Consider the following 26,301-nt stretch of genomic DNA (forward strand, 5'->3'; position numbering starts at 1 on the left):
GCTCTGGCGCATGCACGCATTTCCAGTTTCAGAACTCAGTGCTGAAAAGGTTTGCCATCACTGCACTAGACCAACCTGAAAGCTTTATGGGTAGTCCTTGACTTATGACCATGATGGAGCCTTCTCTTTATGGTTGCATGGCATGACTGTTATAAAACAGTTCACTCCTGTGACCACTGGGATTTCAATTCCTTGGTTGTGGTGATAAGCTGAGGACTACCTGTAATCCGCTTATTTTTCTGGCAGGAGTCCTCAAGGATGGTCAAACCGCCGATGGCTTTGATCAGGCCTTCCAGGTCAACCACTTGGCCCACTTCCTGCTGACCCACCTGCTCCTGGACCGGCTGAAGCGCTGCGCCCCGAGCCGGATCGTAATTCTGGCCTCAAGTGCGCACACCTATGGGGAGATCGACTTTCAGACCATCCACAAGCCGGTGGAGGGAATGCGGAAGGCTCTACATTCATATGGCAGCAGCAAACTAGCCAACATTCTCCACGCGAGAGAGTTGGCCAACCGGCTGGAAGGAACAAACGTCACCTGCTATGCAGTCCATCCAGGTGAGTGGGAGTCTGGCTCCAAGGCGCCCCAGATGGAGCCCCCAGAGGTCTGGCTGAGGCTCTGCCAGGCATTTCTCTCCCACTGGAGGCTCCCTCGACCCCCTCTGCAGAGCCCACTCGGGAGTTTCCTCCATCGAGCTCAGCTGGGGAGGGAGATGTGTCCCACCACCCCAGGTCCAGAATTCTAGAATCTTAGTGTGGGAAGGGTCCTTGGAGGTCTTCTATTCCAACCCCCTGCCCAAGACAGGGATGAGATTTCCCCCAGTCTCTTACTTAACTTCTGCCTTTTCTGCTCCTTCATTTCTCCTCCTTCACCTCCTCTTCCTCCACTTCTCCAGCTGGTCCCCCCCCACTCGCCTCCTTTCTTCTCTTCTTCCTCCTCCACCTCCGACTCCCCTTCTCTTCCGTTTGCTACCCTTCTCCACCCTCTACCTCTTCTTCCCCTTTACCCCCCTCCCCCACTCTGCCCTTCGTCCTCCTTCGCCTCTGCTCCTCCTCCCCCTCTTCTTTGTAAACCCCCTCCCTTCGAGCACTGATGATGCTACCTAGTTGAGTAATGAAACGCCTGCAAGAAACATGTTGCCCAAAGAGTGTCATGGCAGTTATTGTGTGAATGGTTCGTGCCTGGGATCTCTCCCCTCCCCCCACCCCTCCATCCCTGGCGTGTTCTCTCTACCTTTGATTTCAGGAATTGTTAAAACCGAAATTGCTCGCTCCTATCCCTGGTGGAAACTTTGGTTGGGTTGGTTGGTCAACCTGTTCATCCGAAATTGCGAAGCTGGCGCCCAGACCTCCATCTACTGCGCCACCGAGGAGGGCATCGAGAGGCTGAGTGGGCGGTATTTCGTGGACTGCCAGCCGAAGGTGCCCAGACCGCTGGCCTGTGATGACCAACTGGCCAAGAAGCTCTGGGAATTCAGCGAGAGGCTACTGGGACTGACCAGCTAAATATTTCCACTTTAAATTTGACCCCTTAATTTTTCTGAGGTGAAGGCAGGAAAAAATCACATGGAAAAGTAGACACAAAATAAAACAAAGGGCAATATCACACGGTTGCAGGAATTGGGTACATCCGGTCTAGAGAAAAGAAGAACTAGGGGTGGCATGATATCAGCCTTCCAGTATTTGAGGGGCTGCCCCAAAGAAGAGGGAATCAAACTATTCTCCAAGGTACCAAAAGGCAGGGCAAGAAGTAACAGATGGAAACTGATTAAGGAGACAACCAACCTAGAACTAAGGAGAAATTTCCAGACAGTGAGAACAATTAACCAGTGGAACGACTTGCCTCCAGAAATTGTGGGTGCTCCAACAGTGAAGGCTTTGAAGAAGAGATTGGACAACCGTTTGTCTGTAATGGTATCGTTTTTCCTGCCTGAGCAGGGGGTTGGACTAGAACACCTCCATGGTCCTTTCCAACTCCCTTATTCTGAATTAAATACAACTGACCCTGTGGTTCCAGCCGGAACAATGTGGAGCTGAACACGCTTAAAACTGTAGAGGCAAAAGTGGGTTTTAGGAGAAGCTCTGCTATTCTACCACCACTTGCAGTGACAGACAACACAAGATCAACAGGAGACACCTTCAAATTTCTGGGCTCAAGAACTCTTTGACTTACAGCCAGTGGTGGGATTCAAACATTTTTACAACTGGTTCTGTGGGCGCGGTTTGGTGGGCATGGATGGGCTTGGCTTGGCAGGTGGGGAAGGGGGAGGATACTGCAAAATCTAAGTTCCCTCGCCACACCAGGAAAAAGATACTGCAAAATCTCCATACCCTCCCCACTCCAGAGGAAGGATACTGCAAAGTCTCCATTCCCTCCTCACTCCAAGGGAAGGATACTGCAAAATCTCCATACCCTCCCCACTCCAGAGGAAGGATACTGTAAAATCTCCATTCCCTCCCCACTCCAGGGGAAGGATACTGCAAAATCTCCATACCCTCCCCACTCCAGAGGAAGGATACTGCAAAGTCTCCATTCCCTCCTCACTCCAAGGGAAGGATACTGCAAAATCTCCATACCCTCCCCACTCCAGAGGAAGGATACTGTAAAATCTCCATTCCCTCCCCACTCCAGGGGAAGGATACTGCAAAATCTTCATTTCCCTCCCCACTGCAGGGGAAGGGATACTGCAAATTCTCCATACTCTCACCACTCCAGGGGAAGGATACTGCAAAATCTACATTCTCTCCTCACTCCAGGGGAAGGAGACTGTAAAATCTCCATTCCCTCCCCACTCCAGGGGAAGGATACTGCAAAATCTCCATTTCCTCCTCACTCCATGGAAAAAATACTGCAAATTCTCCATTCCCTCCTCACTCCAGGGGAAGGGATACTGCAAATTCTCCATTCCCTCTTCACTCCAAGGGAAGGATACTGCAAAATATCCAATCCCTGCTCACCCCAGGGGAAGGATACTGCAAAATCTACATTCCCTCCACACTCCAGGGGAAGGATACTGCAAAATCTCCATTCCCTCTTCACTCCAAGGGAAGGATACTGCAAAATATCCAATCCCTGCTCACCCCAGGGGAAGGATACTGCAAAATCTACATTCCCTCCACACTCCAGGGGAAGGATACTGTAAAATCTCCATTCCCTCCCCAGTCCAGGGGAAGAATACTGTAAACGCTACATTCCCTCCCCAGTCCAGGGGAAGGATACGGGCAAAATCTACATTCCCTCCCCACTCCAGGGGAAGGATACTGAAAAATCTCCATTCCCTCCTCACTCCAAGGGGATACTGCAAAATCTCCATTCCCTCCCCAGTCCATGGGAAGGGATACTGCAAAATCTATATTTCCTCCCCACTCCAGGGGAAGGATACTGCAAAATCTACATTCCTTCCCCACTCCAGGGGAAGGATACTGTAAAATCTCCATTCCCTCCCCAGTCCAGGGGAAGGATACTGCAAACTCTACATTCCCTCCCCAGTCCAGGGGAAGGATATTGCAAAATCTACATTCTCTCCTCACTCCAGGGGAAGGAGACTGTAAAATCTCCATTCCCTCCCCACTCCAGGGGAAGGATACTGCAAAATCTCCATTTCCTCCTCACTCCATGGAAAAAATACTGCAAATTCTCCATTCCCTCCTCACTCCAGGGGAAGGGATACTGCAAATTCTCCATTCCCTCTTCACTCCAAGGGAAGGATACTGCAAAATCTCCATTCCCTCTTCACTCCAAGGGAAGGATACTGCAAAATATCCAATCCCTGCTCACCCCAGGGGAAGGATACTGCAAAATCTACATTCCCTCCACACTCCAGGGGAAGGATACTGCAAAATCTCCATTCCCTCTTCACTCCAAGGGAAGGATACTGCAAAATATCCAATCCCTGCTCACCCCAGGGGAAGGATACTGCAAAATCTACATTCCCTCCACACTCCAGGGGAAGGATACTGTAAAATCTCCATTCCCTCCCCAGTCCAGGGGAAGAATACTGTAAACGCTACATTCCCTCCCCAGTCCAGGGGAAGGATACGGGCAAAATCTACATTCCCTCCCCACTCCAGGGGAAGGATACTGAAAAATCTCCATTCCCTCCTCACTCCAGGGGGATACTGCAAAATCTCCATTCCCTCCCCAGTCCATGGGAAGGGATACTGCAAAATCTACATTTCCTCCCCACTCCAGGGGAAGGATACTGCAAAATCTACATTCCTTCCCCAATCCAGGGGAAGGATACTGTAAAATCTCCATTCCCTCCCCAGTCCAGGGGAAGGATACTGCAAACTCTACATTCCCTCCCCAGTCCAGGGGAAGGATATTGCAAAATCTCCATTCCCTCCCCAGTCCATGGGAAGGATACTGCAAAATCTACATTCCCTCTCCACTCCAGGGGAAGGATACTGTAAAATCTCCATTCCCTCCCCACTCCAGAGGAAGGATACTGCAAATTCTCCATACTCTCACCACTCCAGGGGAAGGATACTGCAAAATCTCCATTCCCTCCTCACTCCAGGGGAAGGATACTGCAAAATCTCCATTCCCTCCCCAGTCCAGGGGAAGGATACTGCAAAATCTCCATTCCCTCCCCAGTCCAGGGGAAGGATACTGCAAAATCGGCATTCCCTCTCCAGTCCAGGGGAAGGATACTGCAAAATCTACATTCCCTCCCCATTCCAGGGGAAGGATACTGCAAAATCTACATTCCCTCCCCATTCCAGGGGAAGGATACTGCAAAATATCCAATCCCTGCTCACCCCAGGGGAAGGATACTGCAAAATATCCATTCCCTCCTCACTCCAGTTTTGCGGAAATGAGGCCAGACCAGCTTTTTGTCAAAGGGAAAGGTTTATTGCGCAAGGTTCAGCAATGATAGGTCAAGCAAAGTCTGAACCCTGAAGGGCAGTTGTTTACAGACTTTTATACTATTTAAGCAGAATATCGATCAACCCAAAGTACACTGTCTTCCTATGTCACATACACCTCTTTCCTGTGTCACTCCTACTCAAGCGGAGTAGGTACACATCACTATATCATACTCGCCTGCTGTCAGGTCTTGTACTCCCTCTTGTCCTGGCCAGGATTCGTTCAGATTTTCTCCTTTCCCTTTTCACACAAAGGGTCCTTGGGCTGACTGGACTGTCCCTCGACAGTGGCAGGTGTCCTCCCCCGTTCCTCCGAAGCAAGAAGCCTCATGGCGCCAGAGGTACCCAGGGCTCGGATCCTTCCGCTGGCGTGGGGTCCTGGTCGTCCAGAGTGAAAGATCGCCTGGTAGTCCCATCTGGGTCGCCAGAAATGTTGCAGAAATGAGACCAGACCAGCTCTTTGTCAAAGGGAAAGGTTTATTGCGCAAGATTCAGCAATGATAGGTCAAGCAAAATCTGAACCCCGAAGGGGAGTTTTTTACAGACTTTTATACTATTTAACCAGAATATCGATCAACCCAAAGTACACTGTCTTCCTGTGTCACATACACCTCTTTCCTGTGCCACATAGGCCTCGTACAACTTCTCCCCTACTGTGACAGGCATTCATTCAACTTACTCAATTACTCCCGATAGGGAGTATTTGTATCAATATCCTGGTTCCTTTGTTTTAGCTTGGTGAAGCAGACAATTAATCCTTGCCCTGTTCCACATGGTCAAGAAACTTTAATATCTAGCTCTATTTATCTAGTTGTCAACTTCTCTTTTATTCCTCCCTTTGAAACTCTTCCGCCTTCTTAGGAGGAGTTTCACAATCATCGGTACCAGTTATTTTCTCATACTCCCACATTGCCATCACCTTTGCTAGTAATGATAGGCTGTTATTGTTTTTATGAAAATAGGGAGAATACATGGGATGACAATACAACCTGTAGCAATTAGACCTATTAGAGCTACTATAGCTTGCAAACCAGGCAGTTTAGGAAACCATCCGCTATCCTGAGTCTGTCCGTGGCTTCAGATAATATGTTTAGGGCCTTATCTAGCCTTTTACCAGCTAAATCCAGCACTGCTTGTAATCGGATAATTCTGTTTAACATATAAATAGGTGTCCTGTATCCATATGACCCATCTTCTGCCCAAGTGGCTTGCCCATAGGTACAGACTATTATCTCAGAGTCCCAAATGTCAGTCTTCTCATATTCCGCCAACTCTTTACAGGGGAAGTTAGAAAAGGCCGTGTCCATGTCTCTTCTGCGCCTCTGCAGGCCTACCAGGTCATAAACTGGGACCCCTAATACCTGCCTAGATTGGATGGGTAAAAGGAAGAAGGAGGGCTTGATCCACCCAAGAACACAGGATCCTGACCAATTTCCTGGCAATCTCTCATATGCAAGGTTACCACATTTCCAATACATATTATCTGGGGCTATCCACACTTCTGATTTACCACCCAAATACTGAAGTATGGGGGTGTCAAATTTTTCAGGCTCTGTCCCATTATTGGGAGAGGTCCAGAATTTATATTCCTGGTCCCAGAGCCCTAAACATATGAGAGCCTCCACCGGTATACTCTGGTTTCTCGTAAAACAGCTTCTTCCCACTAGGTTGGTTGATAGAGTCCAGACAACACTGGCAAAGCGAGTTCTGGCCATGATGTTTCCTGCTCTAAACATGCTATTAAAAATCTGTGGGCTAGCTTCCAAGGCTTCCCGTGGCCATTGTTCACCCATGTTCGTACCACCACACACAAAACAGTTCTTTACAGTCAGTGTTTTTGCCACTTCTTCAGCCATTTCCATAAATAAGTTATTAGCCTTGGCACTGATTGGGAGCGGGTCCTCCTCCATCTTCCTTGGGTTGTCATATACTGTCCAACCCAGGGATCTAACTTGTCCGTCGTAGATTCTTTCCATCCTCAGTTAGATAAGTTAAGGGGTCTGTTCCTATTCCATCGATCTCAAATCCATAAACCTTTATAGACGGATGGTTCCTATATATTTCCAACTTGACCCGATTACTATCTCCTACCCTAGTGAGATCACCTAATCCTCGGCACCCCTCGTACCCACCTCCGGTATAATCACAGACACACTCCATCCTGCACACCGCACTGAGCCTGCACAAGGTAGCCATTTCTCTCTGGCATGTTTTTCCTGTCGCTTACATTCTCTCGGGGCCTGGGTGTGATAGACTAGCATAGTGACTGTAGCCAAGCCCTGCCTTGCCTGGGTGACACACTGTTGGCTGTCATCAGGTCCTTGCTTAGATGTCTTCTTAACTTCTCGGCGTCTCCGGTCCCCATGATGGAACTGATGCATAGCAAGGGCTACTAAGGACCAATGTTTCTGAACTTTACACAACCCTGTCCACCCTTTCCTCAGCTGAAAAGGACTGATTATTCGTCCGATTATGAAGTAAGGGGGTTGGCGACAATCCATAGCCACTAAAGGTAAACCAGTAGGAGTCAGGAGGTGTCCACATATTCCAACTCTAAATAAACTTCCTGCGTGTTTGCACATTTCAGGATTTCCAGGCTCTATCTCCATACACATTATGGACACATGCAAATCAAACCCTATGAGGTCATCACATGGCTGGGGCCATTTATCTTCCCAATATGCAGGATCTATCCTAAGCACTTTGTTAAATCCATAATCCACCCTTCCTATAGGATCACTAAAAATAATCCCGTGTTCGGAACCCCATTTGTCTAAGTTTTCAATATATACATCACCATACCCCAACCACATATTGCAATCTATTACTATAAATATTATTATAATCCTTGAATCCATTCTTCCGCCATGCGTAGAGGATCAGCTTCCGGGGTGATCCAGCAAAGCATCTTCAACACTGTGCGCAGGGAACTTATTGCCGGTAAGGTTCAGCAGAGTGTCCTTTCAGGTAATACAGCCTAGTAAAGTTATTTGCATTGGAACCGGAGTACCAGGGGTTTATCTGTGGATTGTGCTTCCCACTGGACCGGGTCGCTTTGGGCTGCTGCTTTTAGTCTGGTCCAATGGACCCACGATTTAGACTCCAGTACTTTTACTGCAAGGGGAGAACACGTGACCATTGTATATGGCCCTTTCCATTTAGCCTTAAGAAGTTCATTTTTCCAATGTTTTACCCATACCCTATCTCCGGGTTTAAAGGGATGACATTTAGTACTAAGTAGAGGGGCATTTGTTCCCCTGTGTCTTGTTTTATTACCTCGAGCTGTGTATTCAGCCCCTGTAATTGTTTGATTAATTCCCTATTACCTATTCCTCCCTTATGGGATAATTCCGGCCATTCCACGACTCCGGGATCCCAAACGCCGTGGGCATTCCCATTGCCAATGTCCCTTTCTTTACAGAGAGCACATTGATTGGCTCCGAGTAAGACCCCTCCTATGGCTCCTGCTAAGAGTTCCGCTTTCTTCTGCATTCTGTTATCCTTCTCCCTTTTCTCAACCTTATCTCGGTTCACATACACTTTCCTGGCTATCTCAAGAAGCTGAGTGGTATTCATTCCTAATGCTCTCTCTTGCTTCTGGAGTTTTCTTCTGAAATCATCTGCACTTTGGGTGATAAATCTTTCATTCAACATTGCTAAATTCTGGGGCGCACATATGTCAACCTGGGCATACTCTTCATAGGCAGCAACCAACCTTTGGAAAAATGACTCAGGACTTTCTTGAGGTTCTTGAATGATAGTTGCGGTTTGGAAAAATTTACAGGAAGGTTTTCTCGCTCATTTTAAGGCTTCCATTGTCAAAGCTCGATACTCTACTAGTTGGGTCATATGGACCAGATTATTTACATCCCACTGGGGATCCTAGTCCGCAGCTCTAATTCTCCTCTCATTTATATCCACTACAGTCTCATTCAGGAATCTTTCTTTTAGAATTTTCTCTTTCGCTGTCCTCCACTTTTCCTTATCTTCGGGGCTGAGCAATGTCCCTAACAGCTGGCCAATATCACCCCAAGTCGGGAGATGGGTCTGCATGATGGTCTGAACCAGTTCGATCACTTCCCTTAGTTTTGGGGGCAATGGACCATAGTGCTGGAAAATTGACACTAGTTGGGCTTGATTTTGTGCATCTAAGACCTCTGGTCCATCTGTCTTAATGGAGCCATTAAGGTGATTTGGTCCGCCTTAATTCTAGTCCTTCCTGAAATCGGGGATTCTAGATCTGAGTCTGAATCAGCTTCTGTTTTTAATGGGGCTGATGCCTCCCGCTGTCTTGGCATGACAGGATCTTCCTTCAGAGCTGATTCACATACTACTGGGAGCAGCAGGGGTACTGGAGGATAATGGGGGGCATAAGGCGGGGGGTAAGCATTCTCCTCTTGTTCTCCCATTAAAACTGCAACTGCTCCTTTTCTTACATTCAAAGTTTTCTGCTTTCGGGCAGACTCTAAGGTACGATTCACACATACTCTCAACATTTCAGCTTTGCATTTCTTAAGCTACTCAGGACTTTCTTCAGCTGCGATTTGCCATTGATCAATATATTGGTATTGATCTGGGTGGCCCTGGGTCTGTTACAATTTGATGAACTAAGCTTATGACTCTCGGATCTAGAGTTCCCTCTGGTGGCCATCCTACGCCGAAGGTGGGCCACTCTGACTCAAAACCTTTTAAAGTTAGACGGGGTTGCTGGGGGATCCCCATAGTCTCCACTATATGCCTTTTTAAAATTCTTCAACATACACTGGAGGGGTGTCCTTGGGACACTACCTCCTCCTCCCATGTTCTAAAACACTACCACTGACCCATGGCGCCGGACACTCGACAGTCACCAACAGGAACTTCAGTGGTTTAACCTCCCACACAACCTAACACGGACTTCTTTAGGATCGATGTCCCGAGTCCAGGGCGGTGATCAGGCACCCTCTTTTACCCTCAAGCGGAGTAGGTACACATCACTATATCATACTCGCCTGCTGGCAGGTCTTGTACGCCCTCTCGTCCTGGCCAGGATTCGTTCAGATTTTCTCCTTTCCCTTTTCACACAAAGGGTCCTTGGGCTGACTGGAATGTCCCTCGAGAGTGGCAGGTGTCCTCCCCTGTTCCTCCAAAGCAAGAAGCCTCATGGCGCCAGAGGTACCCGGGGCTCGGATCCTTCCGCCGGTGTGGGGTCCTGGTCGTCCAGAGTGAAAGATCGCCTGGTAGTCCCATCTGGGTCGCCAGAAATGTTGCAGAAATGAGACCAGACCAGCTCTTTGTCAAAGGGAAAGGTTTATTGCGCAAGATTCAGCAATGATAGGTCAAGCAAAATCTGAACCCCGAAGGGGAGTTGTTTACAGACTTTTATACTATTTAACCAGAATATCGATCAACCCAAAGTACACTGTCTTCCTGTGTCACATACACCTCTTTCCTGTGCCACATAGGCCTTGTACACCTTCTCCCCTACTGTGACAGGCATTCATTCAACTTACTCAATTACCCCCAATAGGGAGTATTTGTATCAATATCCTGGTTCCTTTGTTTTAGCTTGCTGAAGCAGACAATTAATCCTTGCCCTGTTCCACATGGTCAAGAAACTTTAATACCTAGCTCTATTTATCTAGTTGTCAACTTCTCTTTTACCAGGGGAAGGATACTGCAAAATCTACATTCCCTCCTCACTCCAAGGGAAGGATACTGCAAATTCTCCACACCCTCCCCACTCCAAGGGAAAGATACTGCAAAAGCTACATTCCCTCGCCACTCCAGGAGAACCCCCAGATTACACACAGGGGCTGTTTGGGGCAGTGCCACCACCCCCAAGACCAAAGGTGGCAATTCCTCCCTGAGCCAAAGCACCCCAAACTCAGAGCCACTCAGTCTTGCAAAGGTTCAGTTTATGACGGTTGCAGTGGCCAGTGTCACATGGTCAACATTTGTGACTTTCCCAGCAGGCTTCCTACAAGCAGAGTTGAAGCGGGAAGCAGGATTGGCCTAATCACTGCATGATTTGCTCAATGACTGCAGTGATTCTCTTAACAACCGTGGGAAAAATGGGGCATGACTTGCGTAACAACCATCTTGCTTAGCAACAGAAATTCTGGTTTCAATTGTGGTTGTAAGTCTGGTAAGCTGAGAGCTCAAACTGTGGGGAAGAGCTGAAACAAATATTTAAGTTTAAAAGGTTGAAAACTGGAAATCACTGTGGAATTTGTTGTGATAAATTGCCTATTATTGAGTTTTAAGCAGTTGTGCCAATATTTTAAATAAAGAAACTCCAATCAAGTTGATCTCTCTTTTCTTCACTCTGGTCTGTCTTTCTGGTCTTGAAAAGAGTTCTTCCTCCCCAATTCTGGGCTGGGATGAGGATAAGGGAGGGAAAGAGACAATTCAAAAATATTATTATTCAATTGTATCACAGCGGCCAGTTGTTTCGCCGGATTTGGCATTGATTACTAGTCGGGCCCCACCCAGGGGCCTAGGACGTCGTAACGTATTTTCATAATATACGTGCAGATCCAAGCAGTGCAGCTTTTTGCATTTGACTGATGGTGATTTTGTCAAGTTTTAACTGTTTTAAATGTAATTCCAGTGCTTTTGGAATAGCTCCCAGTGTGCCGATTACCACTGGAATTGCCACTGCTGGTTTGTGCCATAATCATTGAATTTCAATTTTTAGGTCCTGGTACTTTGCGATTTTTTCATGTTCCTTCTCGTCGACCCTGCTATCACCTGGTATTACGATGTCTATGATTGTAACCTTATTTTTCTCAACCAGTGTGATGTCTGGTGTGTTATGCGCCAGCATTTTGTCCGTTTGTATACGAAAATCCCATAGGATATTGACCATCTGATTTTCAGTGACTTTTTCAGGCTTATGTTCCCACCAGTTTGTTGTTGTTTTAATATTATAATTTTTGCACAAATTCCAGTGGATCATTTGTGCTACTGAATTGTGCCGCGATTTATAATCAGTCTGCGTGATTTTTTTACAGCAGCTGAGTATCTGGTCAACAGTTTCATCAACTTCTTTGCAGAGTCTGCATTTGGCATCATCAGATAATTTTTCGATTTTGGCCTTAATGGCATTTGTTCGGATAGCTTGTTTTTGCGCAGCCAGGATTAGTGACTCTGTTTCTTTCTTTAATGTACCTGTTGTTAACCATAACCAAGTTTTTTCACTGTCCACTTTATCTTTTATTTTTTCCAGAAATTGACCATGCAATGCTTTGTTCTGCCAACTCTCCATTCTTGATTTTATCACATCTTTTCTGTATTCTTGTTTCATCTGTTGGGCCTTCAGTAGACTTTTGTTCTTTACTTCGATTAATAGATGTTCTTGACTTTCTTTTAAATAATCAGCCAGTGCATGTTTTTCTTCTTCAACTATTTGCTTCACTTGTAATAATCCTCTGCCACCTGATTTTCGGGGCAGGTATAATCTATCAGTGTCACCGCGTGGATGTAAACTGTAGTGCATTGTCATTAGTTTCCTGGTTTTTCGGTCCAAAATGTCCAAATCAGCTTGTGTCCAGTGAACTATACCAGGTGTGTATCTTATAACTGGTATTGCCAGGTATTTATGGCCTTGATTGTATTTCCACCATTTAATTTAGATTTCAAAATTTTCCTAACTCTGTTGGTGTACTCACTCCTGACAATAGTTTTTACTTCTCCATGCTTGATGTTATCCAACTGCAGAATGCCTAAGTATTTGTAGGCTTCATTTTCGTTGCATTTAATTAGTTGGCCATTGGGCATTTCAATTCCCTCACATGCAGTGATTTTGCCCTTTATGGATACAGTGGCGCATTTTTCCATGCCAAACTGCATTGAATATCGGTGCTGAATACTCGGACTGTGTTTGTCAGTGATTGGATTTCTATTTCTGACTTACCATAGAGTTTCAAATCATCCATATATAATAAATGCGAAATTTTTTCAGCTTCTTTGGCTGTTTGGTAGCCTAATTTCATTTTTTTTTAAATTACCGATAGCGGGATCATCGCGATGATGAAGAGAAGAGGTGAAAGTGAATCACCCTGGAAAATTCCTCGCTTGATATTAACCATTCCATAATTCTCATTCCCTACTGCCAACTCAGTTCTCCATTGTTTCATTGCCTTTCAGTGAAGGATGTAATATTTTTGCTAATGCCAGTTGTTTCTAAGCATTTTATGATCCAACTATGTGGCAATGGGTTGAATGCCTTTTTATAATCAATCCAGACCATATTCAAGTTCGTTTTTCTTTTCTTACAATTTTCTAATATCATTTTATCAATCAGGAGCTGATCTTTTGTGCCCCTGCTCCTTCTTTTGTTGCCTTTTTGCTCTATTGGTAAGATGTTGTTTGTTTCCAAATAATCCATAATATTATCTGCAATAATGCCTGTGAGTAATTTGAAGGTTGTTGGCAAGCATGTTATTGGTCTGTAGTTTTCAGGTATTGTTCCTTTAGTTGCATCTTTCTGAATCAAGTATGTTTTTCCAGTTGTCAACCATTCATCAATTTGACCATTTTGTAAAATTTCATTCAGTTGCCTGGCCAATATTGCATGTAAACTGGTCAGATATTTGAGCCAGAAACCATGTAATTGGTCATTTCCAGGTGATGTCCAATTCTTTACTTTTTTTACTCGATTTTTGACCATCTCACTTGTTATTTCTAATACTTGCATTTGTTTGTTACCAATGCTTTTCTCAAAGTCCTGTATCCACTTTGCTTCCTTATTGTAGTCCTTTGCATTTTCCCACAATCCTTTCCAGAATTCAGCTATGGCCTGCTTTTCTGTTTTTTAACTTTTGGTGTCACCATACACATTAAGACTTTGATAAAAAAACGCCGTTGGTCTGATCGAAATTGTTGATTTTGTTTGTATTGGATGATTCGTGCCTCATATCTCTCAATTTTTCTAGCTGTTGCTGTTATCTGCTGTTTTACAATCTCTACAGCTTCATTGATGTTTCTTGTATCCAATCTATATCTTCTGATTAGCTGATCTTGTTTTAATATTATAATTTTTGCACAAATTCCAGTGGATCATTTGTGCTACTGAATTGTGCCGCAATTTATAATCAGTCTGCGCGGTTTTTTTACAGCATGAGTATGTGGTCAACAGTTTCATCAACTTCTTTGCAGAGTCTTATTATTATTATGTGGTTAATCTTTGGTGAGATTCACAGCCTTTGGGGCTGGTTGGTAGCTCAACAGCTCGAGTCCTAACCAAGGACCTAGGAACTGTTAAGGTAACATCGGAGGATATAAGCTGTTCCAATTAGGGTGGTTTTTTGTAGAGTCAGAATGTTCAAGTCAGGTAAATTTAGAATATCCAAATAGCGAGGTAGCCCTTTAGGTATTGCTCCAAGGGCTCTAATTACAATCGGGACAACACACGATTTCTTTTTCCACAGTCGCTCAACTTCAATTTCTAAGTCCCGGTACTTTGTGGTTTTTTTCTTGCTGTTTATCTTCAATTCGTGCATTTCCAGGTATTGCAATGTCAATGAACCATACTTTTTTCTTTTCAACTATTGTTATGTCAGGTGTGTTGTGGGCCAAGTGCCCGTCAGTCTGGATTCTGAAGTCCCACAAATCTTGACTTTCTCATTCTCTAAAACAGTGATGGTGAACCTATGGCATGCGTGCCACAGGTGGCACGTGGAGCCATTTGTCAGGGCACGCGAGGCGCTGCCCTGTCAGCTGGCCAGCTGAGTTCACCCTTTTTTAAAGCCATTTTCGCCCTCCCCAGGCTCCAGAAGGCTTTATAGGAGCCTGGGGAGGGCGAAAACAGCCTCCCCGCCCCCCCGGACACCCTCCGGAGGCATCAGGGAAGCCTCCAGACAGTCCCTGAAGCCTTCAGAGCGCTCAAAACGATCCTCCGAGCAAACCGGAAGTGACTTCCGGTTTGTTCAGAGGGTCGTTTTGAGCGCTCCAAAGGCATCAGGGAAGCCTCCGGACAGTCCCTGAAGCCTTCGGAGCGCTCAAAATGACCCTCCGAGCAAACCGGAAGTCACTTCTGGTTTGCTTGGAGGATGGTTTTGATCGCTCCAAAGGCTTCAGGGACTGTCCGGAGGCTTCCCTGACACCTCCGGAGGGTGTCCGGGGGGTGGGGGAGGCTGTTTTCGCCCTCCCCAGGCTTCTATAAAGCCTCTGGAGCCTGGGCAGGGCGACAAAAGCATGTAAAAATGGGGGGAGCGCCTGTAGTGCACGCGATCTAAAACCTTCTCAACCTGATGGTCCCAGTGGTTTTTGCTGTACTCAAATCCGCTCCTTCCGACAAAAATTGAAGACACACCTGTTCCGATTGGCTGGCCTGGCATAATTATAACTGCTACCTCCTGGCAAACATATTTCTTTACTGGTTATTTTAGGGGAATTGTTTTTTAAATTTAATCTTATGGGATATTTGTTGGGGTTTTAAACTATTTACTCAGCTGTACAGTTCTTTAAACCTTTTTATCCTCCTTCGTATCTATTTATCTATTTAATAATTTAATTGTTTAATTTTATAGTTATTTATATGTTGTATTTCTGATATGGACTGTACACCGCCCCGAGTCCCTTTCAGGAGAGGGGGCCGTCTATAAGCGCTCAGTAAATAAATAAATAAATAAATAAATCCAAACTTTTGGCACAATTTCCAATGAATGATCTTAGCAACGCGGTCATGGCGTTGTAGGTAGTCAGTTTGTGAAATTTTGCTGCACCCACTGATCAAGTGGTTGACTGTCTCATCTTTCTCATTACAGAGGCGACATTTGCTGTTGGTGGTAACATGTTGAATTTTTGCCTTCATGTAGTTTGTGGCTACGGCTTGTTCTTGAGCTGCCAAAATAAAGCCTTCTGTTTCTTTTTTCACTACTCCTGATCTTAACCAGTTCCAAGTTAGCTTTTGGTCAGCTTTGCTTTCAATACCTTTCAAGTATTGGCTATGCATAGCTTTGTTTTTCCAATTTTCAGTTCGCTTCTCAATTACTTCTTCCTTATTATTCAGCTTTTGACTTAGTTGTCTTTAAAAGGCCTCCTTTATTTACTTCCTTAATCATTGGTTCTTCACTTTTCTGGATGTAATCATTCAAGCTGTGTTTTTCTTCTTCCACAGTCTGCTTTACTTGTAGGAGTCCTCGACCACCCTCTGCTCTTGGTAGATACAATCGGTCAACATCACTTTTAGGGTGCAAAGCATGATTCATTGTCATAAGCTTCCTTGTTTTTCTGTCCAAATTGTCCAACTTCATCTGGGTCCAGTCAATTATCACAGGTATAGCCCAGGTATTTATGGCTTTTATGATGTTTCCTCCACTCAGTTTGGACTTTAATATCTTGCGAATTCGTCAAATGTACTTGGCTGAAGTTAATTCCTTGACTTTATTATGCATTAATTCAGAGGCCTCTAAAATCCCCAAGAACTTGTAGCCTTCTTCTGGTTTTACTGCCTTTATCATTTCTTCATTCTCAAGTTCTATTCCATCATCTTCTAGGACAGCGATGGCGAACCTTTTTTGGCTCGCATGCCATAAGTGGGGGAAGCACAGGGGGGATAGTGTGCGGGCGTGCCGCACCCATAATGCAATGTGCAACTCCCCCAGTGCGCCTGTGCGCACTACAGGCACGACACCCCATTTTTAGCATGTTTTTTTTTGCCCTCCCTAGGCTCCAGAGGCTTTATAGGAGCCTGGGGAGGGCGAAAACAGCCTACCCCGCTCCCCGGAAACCCTCCGGAGGCTTGTGCGACCTTCAGGACGCTTCCCTGAAGCCTCCGGAGCAGTCAAAATGACTCTCCGAGTAAACTGGAAGTCCGTTCCCGAATTTCCGGTTTGCCGGTAGGGCCAGTTTTTTGCGCTCCAGAGACTTCAGGGCAGCTCATGAAGCCTCCGGAGGGCGTCCGGGGGGGCGGGGGAGGCTCTTTTCGCCCTCCCCAGGCTCCTATAAAGGCTCTGGAGCCTGCGGAGGGTGAAAAATGGCTTTAAAAAAGGGTGAACTCAGCTGGCCAGCGTGCACATGCCGCTGGCCAGCTGACAGGGCAGCGCCTCGCGTGCCCGGACAAATGGCTCCGCGTGCCACCTGTGGCATGCGTGCCATAGGTTCACAATCACTGGTCTAGAACCTTGCCTGCCTTGGTTGCCATTGTTGCACATTTGTCAATTCCAAACTGCATACCAATATCTTGGCTAAATTCTTTTGTGCTTTCAATTAATAAATTCAGTTCAGATTTTGTTTTGCCAAACAGCTTCAAGTCATCCATGTACACCAAGTGTGAAATTTTCAGTCCTTTCTTTGCAAGTTCGTATCCATAGTTCATCTTTTTCAAAATGATTGTCAGTGGTAGCATTGAGAGTATAAAAAGTAGGGGTGAAAGGGAATCACCCTGGAAAATGCCTAGTTTAATTTCAATTTCACCCAGTTCTTCTCCGTTAGCCATAAGCTTCGTTTCCCAGAGGTTCATTGAAGTTTCCATGAATTTTTGTATGTTGCTGCTGATGCCAAAGATTTTCAGGCATTTCTTGATCCAGCTGTGGGGAACTGAGTCAAACGCTTTCTTATAGTCTATCCAAGCCATGAACAGCTTGGTTCGTCTTTTCTTTGAATTCTTTAGGATTAGCTTCTCAATCAACAGTTGGTCCTTTGTTCCTCTTGAATTTTTGCAGCATCCTTTCTGTTCTACAGGAAGCAATTCATTTCTTTCCAAGTATCCGTAAATTTGGTTTGCAATGATACCAGTAAGGAGCTTGTATGTTGTTGGCAAACAGGTGATTGGCCTATAGTTTCCAGGGTCCTTTCCTTTTTCTTTATCTTTTTGGATCAAAAATGTCCTTCCAGTTGTCATCCATTCATCATTTTCAGGTGTTTTTAAGATCTGGTTCATTTGGGCTGCCAATCGTTTGTGCACACTTGTAAGTGCCTTTAACCTGAAGCCATGTAACTCATCTGGTCCAGGTGCACTCCAGTTCTTCAATTTTCTTGACTGTCTTTGCACCATTTCTTTTGTTATTTTCACATCTTCCATTTTAGGCACTTTAATAGAATCCTCAATTTCTTTGATCCATTTTGCATTTCTGTTGTGGTTCTTGTTGTTTTCCCACAAATTCTTCCAGAATTTCAGAGCTTTCTCTTTATCAGGCTTTTCATTTGTTGTTACTCCATCTCCACTTTCTAATCTTTTATAAAACTGGTGCTGATTTGCTCTGAACTGTGAGTTTTCCTTGAACTGAGTTACTCGGTTTTCATACCTTTTAATCTTTTCAGCAACAGCAACAACCCTCTGCTTCAGCTCTTCAATTACTACCACAATCTCCTTGTTCTCCAAATCGTATCTTACTTCCAGGCTGTTTTTGACCTGCTTGTTCTTTAGCTGCCCTTGCCTTAAGTTCTTCAAGTTGCTCAACTCTCCACGAAATTTATTGATCTTCAATTCCAACCGAATTTTCCACTTAGGCTTCCCCTTCTTGCCTCTTTGGTTCTTTTGTATTTTCAAACCCAATTCTTTGGTGGTTATGAAGGCTGCTGCATACATCAGCTGGTTTGTTTCAGCTAATGTAGTGGTTTGAATGGTTTGCACAGCCTCATTGACCTTTTTTAGTACCTTTCTCAATTCTTTCCGGTTCACTTGGTTCAGCATTGGCAAACGTGTTCTTTCAGTATCTTCCATTTGATGCTTTATTTTCTCAGCTAATTGAGCAATATCTGTTGGTGCTTGTTCTTCAGTGCTTCCTTGTTCTTTATCTTCATCCATTTCAGTATCCTCTTCCTCCCTTTCTACCTCAGTTTGCTTTTGAGTTTGCAGATCATTCTTGATGTTACTCTTCTTTGTTGGTATACTCAGACCACTCGTTGCTTTCTCTTCGATATGTTAATTTTGCTGTAGTGAAAAATTTGTGGCTCAGAATTACACGTCATTGGTCCATTAGCCTTTGTTCACTGATATCCAAATCTGATACATTTGTTTTTGAAATCCACATTTTTCTGGCTCAGACTGATAGTAAGCTTCCATAATAGAGATATTTCTTCCCTAGTCCAGATTTTTCGCTTTTTTGCTTTTTCTTACAGTAGCTTGTCAGCTCCATGCCCTGGTTGCCTAGCAGAGGGAGCTGAGCCCAGTAGCTCACTTTGCACAGAATGCCCAGGAGCCATAGCATCCAATGGAACCCTTGTTAATCCGGGCGACGGTTCAGCCGGCATAAATTTCATTTTTCTGGTATTCTCCATGTTTGAATGGGTTGTGAAGCAAATTTTGTCTGGCCCTTCACCTAAGACCTTTCTGATATGGTTGCACCTGTTCAGCGTAGCCCTTAGGATCACTAGAGCGTGTAAGCCCCTCCACCACGACAAGGTAAAGCTCCTCGGAGGGGTTGTTGTTATTGTTATTATTATTATTATTATACGATTGTATCACAGCAGCCAGTTGTTTCACCAGATTTGGCATTTGCCACAATTTATAATCAGTCTGCGCGATTTTTTTACAGCAGCTGAGTATGTGGTCAACAGTTTCATCAACTTCTTTGCAGAGTCTGCATTTGGCATCATCAGAGGATTTTTCAATGATGATGATGATGATGATGATGATTATTATTATTATTTTGCTGGCAGAGAGGATAGTTGTATTTCAGAGCAGGTTGAAGTATTTCTGCAAGTATTTGGATGTCGTGGGCTCCTTGGTGCTCTCTGAGCTTGGTGGTTTTCTTGCAGACGTTTCAATAATAATAATAATAATAATAATAATAATAATAATAATAATAATAATAATAATAAAAAAATTATTTATTAGCCGCACCCTCTCCCGAAGGACTCGGGGCGGCGTACAATAAAACACATAAAAAACAATATGGATAATACACACACAGAATAAACGAACACGCGTACATGGAGGAGGTATGAAGATAAGAAAAGACAGTTAAAACATAGTTTAAAATCCCCTAATAAAAGTCTAAAAGTCACAAAAATTAAAAAACCCGTCAGGAGTAGTGTGAACGAACTATGGTTGAGCCAGGCCAGCTACTTGAAATAGGTGCGTCTTGAGCTTTATCCGGAAGGCGCGGAGGTCAGAGGTAGTCCTAATATCCGGGGGAAGGTCATTCCACAGGGCTGGGCCCGCAACAGAGAAGGCTCTACTCCTAGACGCCGCCCCCCGACATTGTCTGGTGGACGGCACCTGGAGGAGTCCCTCTCTGTGCGAGTGAATTGGTCGCAGGGATGTATGGGGCAGAATACGATCCCACAAGTAGCTAGGTCCTGAGCCATGGAGCGCTTTAAAGATCGTTATCAAGACCGATAGACCACAGGGAGCCAGTGCAGCTCGCGCAGGAAAGGTGTCACATGGGAGTACCTTGTACTCCCCATAATTACCCACGCGGCCGCGTTCTGGACCAACTGTAGTCTACGAGTGCATTTCAAGGGAAGCCCCATGTAGAGAGTGTTACAGTAGTCCAGGCGAGACGTCACCAGCGCATGAGTGACTGTGCGCAAGGCATCCCGGTCCAATAGGGGGCGCAATTGGCGCACCAGGCGAACCTGGTGGAACGCCCCCCTTGCCACGGCTGTCACATGGTCATCCATGGACAGCCGAGCATCAAGGAGGATGCCCAAATTGCGCGCCCGCTCCACCGGGGCAAGTTGAACGCCCCCGATGGCCAGAGATGGAATTAACTGGTTGAACCGGGGGGCCGGAACCCACAGCCACTCCGTCTTGGAGGGGTTGAGCTTGAGTCGGTTGTCATCCATCCAGACCCGTACGGCTTCCACACACCGGGACATCATTTCGACGGCCACGTTGGGGTGGTTCGGGGTGGAAATGTACAGCTGAGTATCATCAGCGTACAGATGGTATCCCACCCCGAAACCACGGATGATCTCACCCAGCGGCTTCATATATGTGTTGAACAGGAGCGGCGAGAGGACCGACCCCTGTGGCACCCCACAGGTAAGGGGGCACAGAGTCGACCTCTGCTCCCCTGTCAACACACGTTGCGTCCGGCCGGAAAGGTAGGAGCCGAACCACCGTAAAACGGTGCCCCCGACCCCCAACCCCTCCAGTCGGCGCAACAAGATACCATGGTCGATGGTATCAAAAGCCGCCGAGAGGTCTAATAGGACCAGGATAGAGGAACAACCCCTATCTCTGGCCCTCCAGAGATCATCCACCAACGCGACCAAGGCCGTCTCCGTGCTGTGCCCAGGGCGGAAGCCGGACTGGCGCGGGTCTAGATAATCATTTTCCTCCAGATGTCGTGGAAACTGATAAGCCACCACACTCTCTACAACCTTCGCCAGAAAGGGAAGGTTGGAGACAGGATGATAATTGGCCAGCTCCGTAGGGTCCAGGGAAGGCTTCTTGAGCAAGGGTCTCACCACCGCCTCTTTCAAGGCGGCTGGAAGGGACCCCTCACCCAACGAAGCGTTCACTAGGCCCAGGAGCCAGTCGCGTGTAACCTCCCAGGATGCCAGTACAAGCCAGGAGGGACACGGGTCCAATAAACATGTGGTGGGTCGCAGTCGTCCACGCACTCTGTCCAAATCCTCGATGGCAACCAAGTCAAACTCCTCCCAGATAGGTCTCTCAAGACTCGCCGCGGACGCCTCTACAGGACCACTGGAAGGGACCCAATCCTTCCGGATTTGAGCGATTTTATCCTGCAGATATTTCCCAAATTCCTCTGCTCTACCCTGTAAAGGGGCCTCCCGCGGCCTCTGAAATAAGAGGGAGCGGGACACCCGAAACAGGGCGGCAGGGCGGTTCTCTGCGGATGCAATGAGAGTGGCACAATATTGACGTTTGGCCACTCTCAATGCCACAAGGTACGTCCTTAAATGGGCTCGTACCTGTGTCCGGTCACATTCGGAACGAGAGGATCTCCAACGACTCTCTAGGCATCTCTTGCGGCGCTTCATCACCCTTAGCTCCTCGGTAAACCAAGGGGCCAGGGTGGAGCGTTGCCGCCGGAGAGGCCGCAAAGGCGCCACCCGGTTCAAGGCCCCGGTAGTCGCATTGTTCCACCCGACCACCAGGTCCTCTACCCGAGGGCGGGTCAGGGCCGCAGAAGGTGGCCCAAGCTCCAACTGGAACCTCTCTGGTTCCATCAGGCGCCTGGGGCGGAACCATCTAGTATTTTCCGGTTCCGCCTCCCCGCAGCGGGGGGTAGCACCAGGGAAGTCAAGTCGGAGGAGTGAGTGGTCTGACCATGACAGGGGAGTGATGGTTAAGTCCCCTCCTCCCAGATCACTCAACCACTGGCCAGAGACAAAAACAAGGTCCAAGGTGTGACCTCCCTCGTGTGTCGGGCCCTGAATCAATTGAGTCAGGTCCATGGCTGTCATGGAGGCCATGAACTCCCGAACCCCCTCGGATGCTTCTCCCACCGATGGCAGGTTAAAGTCCCCCATCACTAAAAGTTTGGGGGTCTCAACCGCCACCGATGCGATCAGCTCGAGGAGTTCGGGCAGGGCTGCTGATGTATAGCGAGGAGCCAGGTATACTATCAGCAGACCCAACTGTCTCCCAGGGCCCCATTTCACAACAAGGGATTCACATCCGGATGTCTGTGGCACAGTGGACTCCCTCGGCTCTAAGTCCTCCTGGATAATCACTGCTACCCCCCCGCCCCTTCCCTGGGCCCGGGGCTGGTGAAATGCTCGATAACCTGGCGGGCACATTTCCACGAGGGGTAAACCTCCCTCATGGCCCAACCAGGTCTCCGTTATTCCCGCGAGGTCCGGCTCCCCCTCCGAGATTAGGTCGTGAATGAGGGGGGCCTTGCTAACAACGGACCTCGCATTGCATAGCACCAGCCTCAGGCCCTGGGTCTGGAGCTCCTGACCACCTAGCATGCGGGGGTTGGTACAAGCGACCGGGTGTAACCAGCACCCACGGTCTCCCAACCGACTGCGAATTTTCAATCTGTCCTCGTATCTGCCCCTCCCTACGACCGTTGAAATCAAAAGGCCCTGCACAGGAACGACATCCTCCCCCTCCTCCTCCCTACCGCTCCCTCTGCTCGTGACCACACCTGGTGACCTGGCTCTGTCCTCGCTCCTGACCTGACCCACCCACCCCCCAACCCCGGAACCCCTATACAAACCCCTATACAATTTTAAAAAATAATTAACTAAAAAACCCCTAACTCTCCGCTTCCTCAACTAGGTAATATAATCAGGGCTACAAGGGGAGGGGGTTTGCAGAGTGGAGTAGAAGGAGAAAATGGTGAGGGGGAGGAGGACTGTGGGGTCCTTGGTTCTCTCTGAGCTTGGTGGTTTTCTTGCAGACATTTCATGACCCAAGTAGGTAACATCAGCAGTGCTAGGAAGGAGGTGGTAGTGGTGATGGTGATGGTGATGGTGGTGGAGGAGGAGGAGGAGGAGGAATGTGATTGTGGGATCCCTGGTGTTTGGGCTTGGTGGTTTTCTTGCAGACATTTCATGACCCAACAAGGGAACATAATCAGGGCTAGAAAGGAGGGGGGGTTAGAGGAGGAGGAGGAGGAAGGACTGGGGGGATCCTTGGTGCTCTCTGAGCATGGCTGGCTGGGGAATTCTGGGAGTTGAAGTCCATATATTAAGATTGCCAAGGCTGGGCATCCCTGAATTGGCAGATTTCAGGACAGACTGCAATGGTTTATGTAAGAGGCCAGGAGACACCGATGGGATGAATTCATAGTGATGCTGGGGGAGCCACCAGATCCAGATATTCCTTTAAATCCTGTTTATTTACTTCCTTTTGTTCTTCAGTAGAAGACGAGCATTCCTGCTAATCCAGTAGTCTAAGTGAATACTTTTCACCCTAAATAAATAAAATTATTTTCATCCTGCATTATTTTCACGCTGAATTATTAAAAATGATGAAAGGATGGAGGAAAGATTCGTTCAGAAAGGTTGAGCTAAGTCTTTCTCTCCCTGGGAATGGAGGATCCTGGCAGCCGGAAAGCTGGTTATCGTGGCCTGGAACGGGGGCAGGATTGTCCCTGTGCCATCCAAGGCTCTGGAATGGCTGGGGTGGGGGCAGGGGGTGCCTGCTGCTATGCCCCCCCCTTGAGGACTGCTGATGCTATCCGTGGGCAACCTGGTTTTCTGCCATACGGAAGCCAGAAAAGAATAACAGAGAAGGAATAACGTCCCCACAATTGCTCCACAATTTACACCCACATCTTCTAACCAACTCGGGGAAAGGACAGAAAAGTCATTCTTTAATATTCTTCATGTGAAGGTAGAGGGAGTCCTCGCTTTATGACCTTTCGTTTAGTTAACAAAGTTACTGAAAATGCGACTTATGACCACTTTTTACAGTTATGAGCTTTGCAGCATCCACGTGGTCGAAATTCAGACGCTTGGCAACGGCTTCATATTTATGACAGTCGCAACATCCCAGAATCATACGGTCCCTTTTGCGACCTTCTGACAAACTAAGCCAAGGGGAAAACCAAATTCACTTAACCGTGTTAAGTAACAACTGCCGTGATTCACTTAACAACGGTGGCAAGAAAGATTGTCAAATAGGGAAAAACTCACTTAACAGCTGTCTAACTCAGCAATGGAAATGTTGGGCTTAACTATGGTCGTAAGACGAGGACTACCTATAATATACATGGGAATGTATTAGCCCCCAAGTTGTGCAATGCTCAGATGCACACACACACACACACACACGCACACTCCCTTTGCACCATGGCCCACTCACTTCAGCGTTGGGTCTTCAGAAAAATATTTAGAAGTTGCCCCAAGGCTCCAAATGGGCAACGGATGTTGTGCAAAGGATTATTTGGGATCTCCTCCTCCTGTTCCTCCTCTTCCTCCTCCTCCACCTTGGTCACCCTGGAAGCTGCTTCCTTCCACCCCAGGCCGTTCACTCAACCAACTCTCTCTTGCTTTCAGGATTTGTTAAAACCGACATTAATCGCTCCTTTCCATGGTGGGTATTTCGGTCCCTTTTCTTCATGAAGCTCTTCGTCCGAGATTGCAAAGCTGGTGCCCAGACCTCCATCTACTGTGCCACCCAGGAGGGCATCGAGAGGCTGAGCGGGCGGTATTTTGTGGACTGCCGGCTGAAGGTGCCCTCGCCACAAGCCTGCGATGACCAGCTGGCCAAGAAGCTCTGGGAATTCAGCGAGAGGCTGCTGGGACTGAGCGCTTAAGACGGGAAAGGGACAGAGATGGAGTCTGGGGTAAATGAAAGCTGGCATCCAATTATCCTGGGAGATCCAACTGCAGGGGTTGTGGTGTGGCTGAGAGAAGCGTTGAATTTCTGAGAATTTAAAAAACTGGAAAGAATGGTGAGGTTTGTTGTGGTGAGTGGCCCAACGTTGGGCATAAGAATCTGTTAAATAAAGAAACAAACCCCATCAAGTCGTTGGTCTCTCTTTTCTCCATCGGTGCTAGAAGGGAGGGGGTTTGCCACGAGGAGGGGAGAGAGGAGGAGGAGGAGGAGGAGGAGGAGGAGGAGGAGGAGGAGGGCAGTGGGGTCCTTGGTGCTCTCTGTGTTTGGTGGTTTCCTTGCAGGCGTTTCATGACCCAACTAGGGAACATCCTCAGTGCTACCGTGTTTCCCCCAAAATACAGCATGCCATCATAATACAGCCATGCCACATTTTCTGGTAGGCAAAAATATAAGCCCCTACCCCCACATATAAGCCCCCTGGACAACCCCCCCACCTACGGCCAGGCAGAGCACCACTCTCCAACCTAGCAGTATCCCGAAGGTGCCAAGTTGCGGGAACGGGGGGGGGGGAGGCAAAGGTGATCATGTTGCTTGGCGCCTTCGGGATACCGCTAGGTTGGAGAGCAGCGCTGTGCCCAGCTGAAGAGGGGGGTTGCCAGGCGGCTGCTCTCTTGCGAGCGGGCACGCAAAGAGCCGGGCACAGCCTCATGGGCGAATGGCTGGGTTGCGCTGTCGCAGCAGCGCAACACAGCAGCCATGAAGCCACCACGCTCACGAGCAGCCGCCCGGCAAAGCCCCTTTGCAGCTGGGTACAGTACCATTCACTGACCGAGGGCCAAGCCACATGAACGCTCTGCAGGCAACTGGACCGCAACCATAGAGAGTGCGCCCAGAGCGGCCACTGCCGAAAGACTCGGGTTGGAAGCCGTGGAAAAAGCCAGGCTGGGATGGCAGCGGTGGCGGAGGTGCCCTGGCTCCGTAATGAGAGCTGGGCCAGGGCATCCTGAGGCTGGGAGGCGGGTGAGCGAGAGCGGAACAGCCGCTTGTGCAACCCCCCTCTCCAGCCATGCAGAGCGCCATTCACTGGCATTTGGAAGGCGGCAAGCCGCAGGACCCGGGCGGCTGCGAACAGGCGCTCACATGGCTTGGCGAAACCCCTGGGTCAGTGAATGGCGCTGTGCCAGGTGGCTGCTCGTGAGCGTGGTCACTTAATGGCTGTTGTGCTGTGCTGCTGCGACAGCGCAACCCAGCCATTTGCCCTGAGGCTGCGCCCGGCTGTTTGGGAGCCC

At 47.5% G+C, this 26,301-nt stretch overlaps 1 protein-coding gene across 1 annotated transcript in view; it reads left to right on the forward strand.

Annotated features, from left to right (window-relative positions):
* Positions 1-25,189, forward strand: part of LOC309387977 (dehydrogenase/reductase SDR family member 13-like) — a 40,158-nt gene extending 14,969 nt beyond the window's left edge. Inside the window, exons 4-5 of the mRNA XM_081944927.1 lie at positions 247-558; positions 24,730-25,189. Coding sequence (XP_081801053.1) covers positions 247-558; positions 24,730-24,989 — 572 coding nt within the window. The 3' untranslated portion in view covers positions 24,990-25,189. The remainder of the gene's footprint in view (positions 1-246; positions 559-24,729) is intronic.
* The last annotated feature ends 1,112 nt before the right edge of the window (positions 25,190-26,301 follow it).

This window comes from Natrix helvetica (genome assembly GCF_964273705.1).
Source record: "Natrix helvetica genome assembly, chromosome: 2".
NCBI lineage: Eukaryota > Metazoa > Chordata > Lepidosauria > Squamata > Natricidae > Natrix > Natrix helvetica.